General features: G+C 39.9%; 1 protein-coding gene across 4 annotated transcripts in view; it reads right to left on the bottom strand.

Annotated features, from left to right (window-relative positions):
• The window catches only part of Arfip (ADP ribosylation factor interacting protein arfaptin), a 128,831-nt gene extending 127,144 nt beyond the window's left edge, over window positions 1–1,687 (bottom strand). Inside the window, exon 1 of one of the 4 annotated variants that reach the window (XM_071667058.1) lies at window positions 1,408–1,687. In XM_071667058.1, the coding sequence (XP_071523159.1) occupies window positions 1,408–1,489 (82 nt within the window). In that variant the 5' untranslated portion in view covers window positions 1,490–1,687. The remainder of the gene's footprint in view (window positions 1–1,407) is intronic. The other 3 variants (XM_071667060.1, XM_071667057.1, XM_071667059.1) reach the window with 3 other exon arrangements.
• Window positions 1,688–12,831: the final 11,144 nt, after the last annotated feature.

Below are 12,831 nucleotides of genomic sequence, written 5' to 3'. Positions count from 1 at the left end.
ATCAAACTTAGACACCAGCTTCTGCAAACACCAAATGACTCATCTCCTGAGCCACATACCCCCCAACAGATTGCAACCTCTCTCTCTCTCTCTCTCTCTCTCTCTCTCTCTCTCTCTCTCTCTCTCTCTCTCTCTCTCTCTCTCTCTCTCTCTAAAGCCCTAAAATTTACCATACGTCCCTTAGCACCCTTCGCATAAACAGATCAAACAGCCATGGTGTCATCACATATCCTTGTCGCAGATGTACCTTCATCTAGAACCACTCATCCTCTTCACCTCTAACTCGCACACACGCTTTGCTCTCTTGACAGATAGATACTTCTTAACAATTCTATTAGCTTCCCTTGCACAACTTCCACAAAGCATCTACATGAATCCTAAGTTACCCCCCCTCCCCCTAGATAATCAATTAATTGCACGTATGGATATTCTGGTAACAAGTTCGGCGTAACGTTCACTCTAAGGTCTCTATCTGCAGTACGACTTATAATCTGTCATGCCCACACGTTCCTCAGTGTCTGGCCTATTCAGACTCCTCATCTTGATGACTTTGCATTTTCTGGGATTAAATTCTCCACCACCACCACAGTTGCAACTTGACAACGTCTTTTCTTCGTTCCCTGTTCATTGACACTTCTTTAATAATATTCAGGGATGATATTACCTTTTCAGAAAGTTATTTATGTGGATTAGAAATAGGTGTTCCGTCACAGAACCTAGACGTACCTTGGTCATATTCCGGCTTATTCACTGTTTAAATATACCCTTTAGCAAACGTTCCATCCCTCTCTAAAGTATATTCCCATCTATTTTATCCTCTATATCTAATTTTCGTCTTCATACCTATCGTTTCCAGTGTGTGTATGATGTTTTTTTCTTCTTTTGAGTCCTGTCCTTCCCTACTTTTATTATAACCTTTTGTACCAAATAACATGACCGACCAAAATATTTCCAGCTTACGTTTCGTAACTGTGATTCATTTGTCGATATTATTCAAGCGGTTTCCTATGGTTAGTGTTCATACATGAATATATTACTGACTTTGTTTTTCCCCGGCAATTTTTGAAATTCCCTCTCCATCATCTTTCCACACTTACCCTCAGCTGAGATTCTGTGCGTCCTTTGTGAGCAATTCGTTTCGACCTTTTCCTTATCGATAATTTGAGTATCTTATACAGCTAGACAATTCATCTGATGCTGTAAAATAATATCCCTTCCTCACTTGTCCTAGGCATCGCTTTCCCGTTACCCTCTCCCTTGCATTTGTCCCTTAATGGCTTTTTCTTTCTTCTTTTTTTTTCATACCTTAACGACGTCAGATCTTCCCCGCCCCCTTTCTTATACCCTGTCTCGTCCTAGATTAACTATGGATGAAAGTAAGAAACTGATGTGGTTCTTTAACCTTACCTGGATCTGTACTTTTCGCGTCCTTTTCTTCTTCTTCATCACGACACATTACTTGTGGCTGGTGCTCTGTGTTTTCCCCCATATCCCGTATACGACCAGTTCAAACCTTCTCTTTTTACATCAGTCGGACCAAATCTACATGTGAATCTGCCTTGGTACAGATGGTTTTTAAGACTAATTCACTGTTATGTGCCGAAGTGAACGCCAGTCATCTCTGGTTAAGCTTTCAAAATGAACACAGTGCCCATATCACAGCGTTGACACAGATATGTCTCTATCTACTCTGGTGTCAACGCTGGTGACATCTGGTATTCTATGAGTTTCAAAATGACTCCTTCCACATCACTTATCTGTCTACATTCAGCGCTTGGAGAGGTTTTCTTCTTTTTTTTCTGTTCCTTTTTGTGTTTTAAAGTTGACACCCGATCGTCTTCTTTCTTTTTTGTTCAATTTTGGGTGTTTTACGATGAGTCGATATATCTATCTTCGCCAAGTGTACTTAACACTGTGTAGACGTCAGAACCACAGAGTTGCCCGATCGGCAATTTTTAATTCATTCGTCTTTTTTTTCTTCTTCAGCTTATACCATTCATTTTCGAACTCATTGTTAGCTTACGTGTCACGTTACTGAATCATATATAGCAATGTAGTACTGTGGTCAAGCTTGCTCACTTAGGATATACACTACAATGTACAAAATGTTTATCAATTTGTAAAGTTCACACTCGTGTGTGTGTGTGTGTGTGTGTGTGTGTTACGTAATGTTCACACTATATGTATATCTTGGGAAAGAATTGTACGCATAGTAGTTATCGCTGAATGTTCATGACACGCTGTTCATTACGTAATATTTTCATTTCTTGTCAACATTTATTTAATTTTCATGTAATCAGTTCTAACTCTAGTATCATATTTATGAATGAATAAGCTCGAAAATTATCCATCTTTCTGTCACCCATTGCAATGTTAGATCTAAGCCCCCTACTGTATAATTCATGTTGATAGCATATCTACTGTGAGACTAAATTTAGCCCTTGTAGATGGTGTTAAACAAATACAAATATATGCTACTTTTTTCATTTACCTTTCTCCATATACAAATAGCCTTTGGTCCATATTAACATTTCACCATTTTTTTCTCGTCAAAAAATTTGTTGAAGACCAAAAAAAAATTATTTATCTGTTTATGTATGAGATCTATTGTGGTCTAGTCTGCTGTTTAGAGTTACAAAATAATAATTTATATTATGCTGTTGTCTGTCTTCCTGTCTTCTCTTTCCCTTATTTTCCTAAATTTATACACGTCTTTTCCCAGCTCCTAAATTTTCTCTTTTCCCAACAAAAGTAGTCCAGTGATTCTATTATGTTCTACGTATGGTCGTTATATGTTAGTTGTCTTACTACGAAAAATCACAACTTTTTCAATGGAGCGAACAGCTAACTACGAGTTCAAATTTGAGTCTACCAGACGACACAGAAGGGAGACCTTGATTTGGCAGCCATCAATCGAAATTTCTTTATACCTGACCAAAGACTCTGTAAGAGATGGGAAAGCACCTGCTTATACCAGTCAAAAAAAAAAAAAAAATGCACAAAACGTGAGCGTTAATACCTCGTACAGCACCACCTGTTGAGATCGCGCAAAACTACTATGTTAGGTTTTTAAGGGTAAAGAAAGGTGTTTTAAAATCAAATTCATATAATCCTTAGTATATATATATATATATATATATATATATATATATATATATATATATATATATATATATATATATATATATATATATATATATATATATATATTCCCTACATGTCGTAGAAGCTATATCTGTACATCTAGAACTATGTAATATATATATATATATATATATATATATATATATATATATATATATATATATATATATATATATGTAGCATTTATGGATCTGGAGAAGGCATATGATAGAGTTGATAGAGGTGCTCTGTGGAAGGTATTGAGAATATATGGTGTGGGAGGCAAGTTGTTAGAAGCAGTGAAAAGTTTTTATCGAGGATGTAAGGCATGTGTACGTGTAGGAAGAGAGGAAAGTGATTGGTTCTCAGTAAATGTAGGTTTGCGGCAGGGGTGTGTGATGTCTCCATGGTTGTTTAATTTGTTTATGGATGGGGTTGTTAGGGAGGTGAATGCAAGAGTTTTGGAAAGAGGGGCAAGTATGAAGTCTGTTGTGGATGAGAGAGTTTGGGAAGTGAGTCAGTTGTTGTTCGCTGATGATACATCGCTGGTGGCTGATTCATGTGAGAGACTGCAGAAGCTGGTGACTGAGTTTGGTAAAGTGTGTGAAAGAAGAAAGTTAAGAGTAAATGTGAATAAGAGCAAGGTTATTAGGTACAGTAGGGTTGAGGGTCAAGTCAATTGGGAGGTAAGTTTGAATGGAGAAAAACTGGAGGAAGTAAAGTGTTTTAGATATCTGGGAGTGGATCTGGCAGCGGATGGAACCATGGAAGCGGAAGTGGATCATAGGGTGGAGGAGCCTTGAAGAATGTGTGGAAGTCGAGAACATTATCTCGGAAAGCAAAAATGGATATGTTTGAAGGAATAGTGGTTCCAACAATTTTGTATGGTTGCGAGGCGTGGGCTATGGATAGAGTTGTGCGCAGGAGGATGGATGTGCTGGAAATGAGATGTTTGAGGACAATGTGTGGTGTGAGGTGGTTTGATCGAGTAAGTAACGTAAGGGTAAGAGAGATGTGTGGAAATAAAAAGAGCGTGGTTGAGAGAGCAGAAGAGGGTGTTTTGAAATGGCTTGGGCACATGGAGAGAATGAGTGAGGAAAGATTGACCAAGAGGATATATGTGTCGGAGGTGGAGGGAACGAGGAGAAGTGGGAGACCAAATTGGAGGTGAAAAGATGGAGTGAAAAAGATTTTGTGTGATCGGGGCCTGAACATGCAGGAGGGTGAAAGGCGGGCAAGGAATAGAGTGAATTGGATCGATGTGGTATACCGGGGTTGACGTGCTGTCAGTGGATTGAATCAGGGCATGTGAAGCGTCTGGGGTAAACCATGGAAAGTTGTGTGGGGCCTGGATGTGGAAAGGAAGCTGTGGTTTCGGGCATTATTGCATGACAGCTAGAGACTTAGTGTGAACAAATGGGGCCTTTGTTGTCTTTTCCTAGTGCTACCTCGCACACATGAGAGGGGAGGGGGATGGTATTCCAAATGTGGCGAGGTGGCGATGGGAATGAATAAAGGCAGTGTGAATTGTGTGCATGGGTATATATGTATGTGTCTGTGTGTGTATATATATATGTGTACATTGAGATGTATAGGTATGTATATTTGCGTGTGTGGACGTGTATGTATATACATTGTGTATGGGGGTGGGTTGGGCCATTTCTTTCGTCTGTTTCCTTGCGCTACCTTGCAAACGCGGGAGACAGCGACAAAGTAAAAATTATATATATATATATATATATATATATATATATATATATATATATATATATATATATATATATATATTGATGTCTGTGGACTCTGTATCTATCAAATGCTCATTTGTGATGTCAGCTCTCATTATCCTGCAAATCAGTTATATTTTGTTTCCGTAATATCTGTAGTTATGCGCGCTGTTGCCTTATCAACTATCAAGGCTGTGCCAACGGCGAGTTATAATCACCAACCGAATAATCAGGTAGGTGTTCAGGAGATTTCCCAGATTTATATATATAAACCGCTTGACTAGCACCGTCATCCAGGAGGGTATAAAGTACCTTGCCATAGTGATGATGTAGTGGTTAGTACTAGCCTAGCCTAGACGAGGCATGATCTGTAGACGTGCCTAGCTTAGCCTAGCCTAGACAAGCATGACCTGTAGACGTACCTAGCCTAGCCTAGAAAGGCATGACCTTTAGACGTGCCTATACAAGGCATGACCTGTAGACATACCTAGCCTAGTCTAACGTTGACAAGACATGACCTGTAGACGTACCTAGCCTAGCCTAGCTTAGACAAAGCATGACCAGTAAACGTACCTAGCCTAGCCTAGACAAGGCATGATCTGTAGACGTACCTAGCCTAGCCTAACTAGAAAAGGCATGACCTGTAGACGTATCTAGCCTAGCCTAGCATAGACGAGGCATGACCTGTAGACGTACCTAGCCTAGCCTAGCATAGACGAGGCATGACCTGTAGACGTACCTAGCCTAGTACAGCCTAGCTGACATCCGGTTTTACCTACATCCGGTGATACAGACCCTTCCCCCCTCCTCCAACGCTCCGGATGTAAGCAAGTATCACATTAACTAGACAATGCTCACGTGAGACCGTTAGGAAGAAATATCAGAGGTTAGGTGTGTGTAAGGTTATCAGAGGTTAGGTGTGTGTACGGTTATCAGAGGTTAGGTGTGTGTAAGATTATCAGAGATTAGGTGTGTGTAAGGTTATCAGAGGTTAGGTGTGTGTAAGGTTATCAGAGGTTAGGTGTGTGTAAGGTTACAGAGGTTAGGTGTGTGTAAGGTTATCAGAGGTTAGGTGTGTGTAAGGTTACAGAGGTTAGGTGTGTGTAAGGTTATCAGAGGTTAGGTGTGTGTAAGGTTACAGAGGTTAGGTGTGTGTAAGGTTATCAGAGGTTAGGTGTGTGTAAGGTTATCAGAGGTTAGGTGTATGTAAGGTTATCAGAGGTTAGGTGTATGTAAGGTTATCAGAGGTTAGGTGTGTGTAAGGTTATCAGAGGTTAGGTGTGTATAAGGTTATCAGAGGTTAGGTGTGTGTAAGGTTATCAGAGTTAGGTGTGTGTAAGGTTATCAGAGGTTAGGTGTGTGTAAGGTTATCAGAGGTTAGGTGTGTGTAAGGTTATCAGAGGTTAGGTGTATGTAAGGTTATCAGAGGTTAGGTGTGTGTAGGTTATAAATATTTGTGTGTCAGAGGGAAGGAGTGTTAACACTCGCATTGCCCCGCCACTTTAACTTTGTACATATACCTATAGGTAGGTCTTGATCTAAGGCAAGGCTTCCCAACCTTTTTGTTCCTCTGTGCCCCTCAGGCATTCTGACAGTTTCCCATATACCCTTAGAAACTAAGGATGAAAAATTGATGAAATTATACTAATTCTATATTTTTCTAGTATGAAATCTGTGAGAGACTATATAAGGATTTTATACTTTTGATAACACTGATATTGATTATATTTTTTATTCTTTATGTTCTATATTACTCATGATGTACACTGTACAGCAGTGTACGCCATGGTTATACTCTCAGACAAATGTAGTACATCTGAAGGTACATGTACCTCAGGATGGGGAACCCCCTGATCTAAGAAGGATTGCGTTACACATTTGTTCAAACGTTCTTGTCTCAGCTCTCGTAATTTTGGTACCATCTTTGTTACCCTCCTCTAGCCCTTCTTTATTCATTCTTTGTGGTTATGTACGCTTCCTAAACTTGAGAAGCATATTTTAAGTTTGGCCTAATTTACACAGGGGAACACTAGTGCCCTAGTATTATCCGGTAGACAGTTAGCTATAGGATCCTATTTATGTGATGCTGGATTTCGCTGAGAGATTCGATCCGCTGTTCACGAGCAGATATTTAATTAGATAAGACTTAATTCCATTTAGCACTTATTTCTTTGGTACTTTATCGAAGGTTTACGAAAGTCCATATATCATCAGAGGATATTTCAAAGTCAGTTATTCTATACATGAGTAAAGAATTCGATCAGATCATTCAAACGATCTTTTATTCCGGAAACCACGTTGATGGTCGATCATATTCTTTTTTTTTTATTTGAAACATATACACATACGTAGGTCAAAAAAGTATATAAATGCCACTGATATTGACGTGTCTTGTTGAAAAGGTATTTCCCCCCCCCCTCCCCACTAGCTCAGGATCAGGGAGTATTTTGATCACCAAATACTAAAAATGCCCCGTCTCTCTTGATGTTGTCCCCGGATATTTCAGCCGGATATTGAAGTGTGTGCATGAGCAGAGCTACCGGATATTAAAGTGTGCGCATGACCAAACTCACTTGAAAAGGGTATTCTGTATTAGAAAAAAAAAGTTGAAATGATACTACAAAAGGGTGCATCTTTTTAAACAGAAATGTGCATGATTGCGTATATATATATATATATATATATATATATATATATATATATATATATATATATATATATATATATATATATATATATATATATGTATATACAGTTAATGGGATGCCTGTGCCGCCTCAGCTGATATGAATAGACACACACACACACACACACACACATATATATATATATATATATATATATATATATATATATATATATATATATATATATATATATATATATATATATATAAGCACGGAATGAAAATTAGAACCTCAAAACCTCTGGGAACCCCTTCCTCTCTTCTGTGGCTCATTAACTTTAATATGTATATAGATAAGCCTACGCATTCATGATTTCGTTTTCTTTTAAAGTTACGATACTATATGGTAGAAAACGAGATCTCTTTCCGTCATACTCATTTTGAATTTCTCAAGAAATATTAGAGTTACGACCATTAAGTTGGCTGAACATGACTTAGACACCAGAATTCAATTGCAGATTTTCATCTACAATTTCTTCACACTTAACTAAACCTCTAAATGGAGTCAATGCAGTCCACACACGCGCCAAAGTCTCCTCATTCATCCCATATCATAAAATAAGATAAGAGATGAACGAATGTTGTATCAGAATTCTTAGTACTAAGGTTCATGATTATTACAAAGCATTTTCTATGCTAGTGGAATTATGATTATCAATGCTTTTTCATTTGATGAAATAAACATATCAGTAATCCTTTGAAAAACCTTCTTTCGTACTTGTAGATGAAGATTTTTTTTTATAATGATAATAGATAGTGGAGTGTAATAGAACGTTTCGTACTTGTAGTTAATTATTGTATTGATCATAAATTGTGGAATGAGATAGAACAATTTACTTACTGGACTTCTAGAAGGATTTCTCTTGTTTTCGGATTCGTGACAACGAATAAGGGAAAATATAAGACTGTAAAGTGTAGTAAGAATGAGTGGTAAGTGTTTTGGTGGTAGAGTGTGTATAGTGAAGATATTTGTCTAAAGACAGTTTGTCTTCTTATCTACTCTCCTAATGTAGAACTCTGGGCACAGGCTAGGGATAATGTCGACTCCCAAGTCCACATTTCCCAGCTCCTGGAAGTAGCGCAGAGCCTCTGCTAAAAGGTCCTTGGTAAGCCCAAGACTATCTCTTAGATAGAGGTTGTAGGGTAATATATATATATATATATATATATATATATATATATATATATATATATATATATATATATATATAAAGGAATAAGTTTCCGGAAAATAATCTTCACATTAGACCCGACAGGAGCCACAGAAACCATTTCTTACCCCCCCCCCCCCCCCTCCTCCCCCGTATTGTTTACTGGACAACATTCACTGGTGTTTTGTTTCCCTTAAAAATTACTCATTAGAATAAAACGTCCACGAAGTATATAATTATTCTCTGGTGAGCGGCGTAGTTCATGAGTGGATGATATATAACAATTATTGTTGGTAAAATATGAAAGCGTATGATTGACTGATGACTTCCATTATAACCGAAAATCCTACGTCACCATTTAAATGTTTTTTTTATTATATATTGAGAATAATCTTACCACATCGTCTTGCTCAAGCCATGGATAAGCCAAGAAGCTGCCTGCCCCTGTTAGCTTTGCCTTAAAGGAGCGGAGCTCCTATTCAATAGTTACTTTTACACAGGAGAACATTATTAAAAAACGAACAATATTCACTCCAACATTTTGGATCTTTTTTTTTTCGTATCTGGTGCGGAGTCCACACCACGGAGTGTAAAACCAAGACTCTGAGAGACTTACACACACATACGATTACCGTAAAGGATACATATCTCCCATGGTCACCTTAATGACCTATACAACCCCGCGGTGTTTATGGTCGTCCGGGAATTAACGACGCCAGAAACACTGGCAATAAGCGTAGGTGGCGCAGCGTTGCCATCATACGCTCCTCTCATTAGCTAATGCATTGAATCTTTCCAAGGGGAGAAAACTGGGTAGTAAGATGCCATGATGTATTTATTTGTCCTTTTTTTTCTGTAGCAAGAGTCCCTTCAAGCTGAAACAAGTCATCTCGTCGTTTTCAGGGTAATTTGGCCCTTCACGACTTATGTAGACAGGTGTTCAGTGTTGTTTTTTCGCCTTCGAAGCTTCTAATTTAACCAAATCCAACTTGAGAGACCGTAAAATAGTTTTACCAAAACAAACACAAAACCCGGAAGTAAATCTTATTCATCCTAGTCAAAAAATGTAGGATAAGATAACTCTTTACGAAATTAAAGTTATAGAATGCGAATTGCAATCTGTGAAAGCAGCTTAGAAAACGGGATTACATTGGCGGGAAAGATTCTGAGGAAGTGGCTGCTTCAAGGTTGGTTACAATGTTGTCAGTTTCTCTTAGCTGGATCGTGGAGGTCTGGAACGCTTTCATTGTTCCCTGGAGTTTGTCTTTGTTTACTCCTCCTTCTGTGCGGTGATGAGTTGTTGAGTTTCAACTTTATCTTTTTTGGTCTCAAAAAATAGTGTGAGTTGTAACAGTGTGCTGAAGCCGTCCCCTGCTGTGCCCACCATTAGCCTGATTATATTGCCAAATGTAACAAGCTGATGTTTTTTTTTTATTTTCACTTTAAGATGTATAGATGCCTGTTTTTCCCCTATCATTATCCTCTCTGTATTTCAGTTAAGGCTTGACGTTGATGTGGACTATTGACTGGACCGTCTGGGGTAAACCATGGAAAGTTCTGTGGGGCCTGGATGTGGAAAGGGAGCTGTGGTTTCGGTGCATTATTACATGACAGCTAGAGACTGAGTGTGAACGACTGTGGCCTTTTGCCTTTTCTTAGCGCTACCTCGGGCGCATGCGGGGGGAGGGGGGGTTGTCATTTCATGTGTGGCGAGGTGGCGACGAGAATGAATAAAGGCAGCAAGTATGAATTATGTACATAGGTATATATGTATATGTCTGTGTATGTATACATGTGTATGCGTTGAAATGTATAGGTATGTATAAGTGCGCGTGTGGACGTGTATATATATATATACATGTGTATGTGGGTGGGTTGGGCCATTCTTTTGTCTGTTTCCTTGCGCTACCTCGCTGACGCGGGAGAGAGCGACAAAGTATTATATATATATATATATATATATATATATATATATATATATATATATATATATATATATATATATATATATATATATATATATATATATATATTCCAAAATATCTTTTCATTCTCCCTAAAGTTTAATGATTCTCTTTCACCCCAACTCTCATTTGCCCTCTTTTTCAACCCTTGCACCTTACTCTTGACCTGCCGCTTTCTTTTATACATCTCCCAGGCATTTGCAATCCTTCCTTGTAAGCATCGTCCAAACGCCTCTCTTTTCTCTTTCACTAACAACTTTACTTCATCCTACCATTCACTACCATTTCTAATCTGCTCACCTCACACCTTTCTCATGCCACATGCATCTTTTGCACATGACATCACTGCTCCCCTAAATACATCCCATTCCTCATCCACTCCCCTGGCGTCATTTGCTCTCACCTTTTGCTATTCTACTCTAAATGTCTCCTGGTAATCCCTCACACAAGTCTCTTTTCCAAGCTCACGAACTCACCACTCTCTTCTCTCCAACATTCTCTCTTCTTCGTCAGCAGCCGACCCATCTCGTGGAGGTTCGTAAGACCGTCTGTTGGGAATGGGGTCTTGTCACTCGCTCATACTGTACCATGTTAGGGGAGAATCGTGTAACCTGCTCCCTCTCTCTATTACGTCAGTTGGGTCTTGTAACCCGTTCTCTCTGCAAAGCGTCAGGTGTGTATCCCGCTCCTGTACCATATCAGTGGGTTTTTGTATCCCGCTCCGTCTGTACCACATGCCGCACTACCTGGCTATCAGTGTGTGCCAAACTTGCGTCCTCCTGACGTAGGAACAAGGCACCGGGAGCTGCAACTGTGAGGACCATGAATGAACGGAGAACCTGATGAATATATAAGTTCCTGTGTAGATACAATAGATTTTCTCCGGTATACCCGAGTTCCTCAAACAACACATCATCATTATCCTTAATCATGTCCTTTCAACACCTTCGGCTAGCGAGCCTTTGACTTCATTCGTGTTCGTGTACCCCTGTGTGTCTGACCCAGCGACAACCAGCATTCCTCTGGGCCAACGTATAAATCCATCGAGGTTGTCTCGCGCTGGACGCGAAGTGACTCAATACATGTGAATTCTGATAATGATCCACCCACACCAGAATGGGAACCAGTGTTTATGTGGCGAGTCGGACATGGATAAAGGACGTTCGCAGAAAGACAGACAGTTCACATTACACTGACTCTACAACAGGAATTTCACTGTAGATGGAATCATTTTTAAGGCCATCTGTCGGTCATTTTGAAAACCATCTGCTGCAATGCCCCATAAGGATAATGTAATGGCCACACAGACGAAAACTTTTTTCTCATCTCCCTCGACCTGTAGTGTAGACGCCATGCCTACATCTTCGAAGTCACGATACTTCTACATCACTGTCTAGGTCAGAGGTCAGGGTAGAGGGCCAGTGTAAGGTCAGAGGTCAGGGAGACCGGGGGCTGGTAATTTGTGTGCATGCTTTTACCGAGGCTCTGCATCGAAGGTCAGGTCAAGGACAGCTCGAGGTTCATCGAAGGTCAGGTCAAGGACAACTCGAGGTTCAGGTCAACGAGGGCAGCGAGGCTCCTGCTGGGGCGTCAGTCTGGTACACGAGACGTGACCTCCCTGAGTTCGAGGCTTGGGAACACAGGTAACAACGGGAGGTGATTTCGATGTTGCTGATGGTGACCTGGATGGATGACTCACAGGCTCAGTGACCTCCTCCACACACACCTACTCCACCTTACCATAGGTCATACTCCTCCACACACCATACCATCCACCCAACACACACACACGTTGTACTCCTCCACCCAACGCATATTGTACTCCACCAACCACCTACTCCACTCGCTATACTCATCTACTAACCACGCTCCCTTGACCATACACCTCCGCCCACCATAATCCACTCGCCGTACTCATCCACCTACCACACTCCACTTACCATACCCTCCTCCACCCATTATACTCCCCCACCCACAACGCACCTCATTAACCCCCCCCCTCTCTCTCTCTCTCTCTCTCTCTCTCTCTCTCTCTCTCTCTCTCTCTCTCTCCATCAGTATGCAACGTGTTTACCCCCATACGATATTAATCATACCAGGTTTTCAAGGAAGAGGAAGAAGAAGAAGAAGAAGAAAAAAATGATATACACACAATCATAATTACATGCATAGTTTTATAC

Source organism: Panulirus ornatus, chromosome 11 (assembly GCF_036320965.1).
Source record: "Panulirus ornatus isolate Po-2019 chromosome 11, ASM3632096v1, whole genome shotgun sequence".
Taxonomy (NCBI): Eukaryota; Metazoa; Arthropoda; class Malacostraca; order Decapoda; family Palinuridae; genus Panulirus; species Panulirus ornatus.
This window is presented reverse-complemented; position numbering and strand designations above follow the sequence as displayed.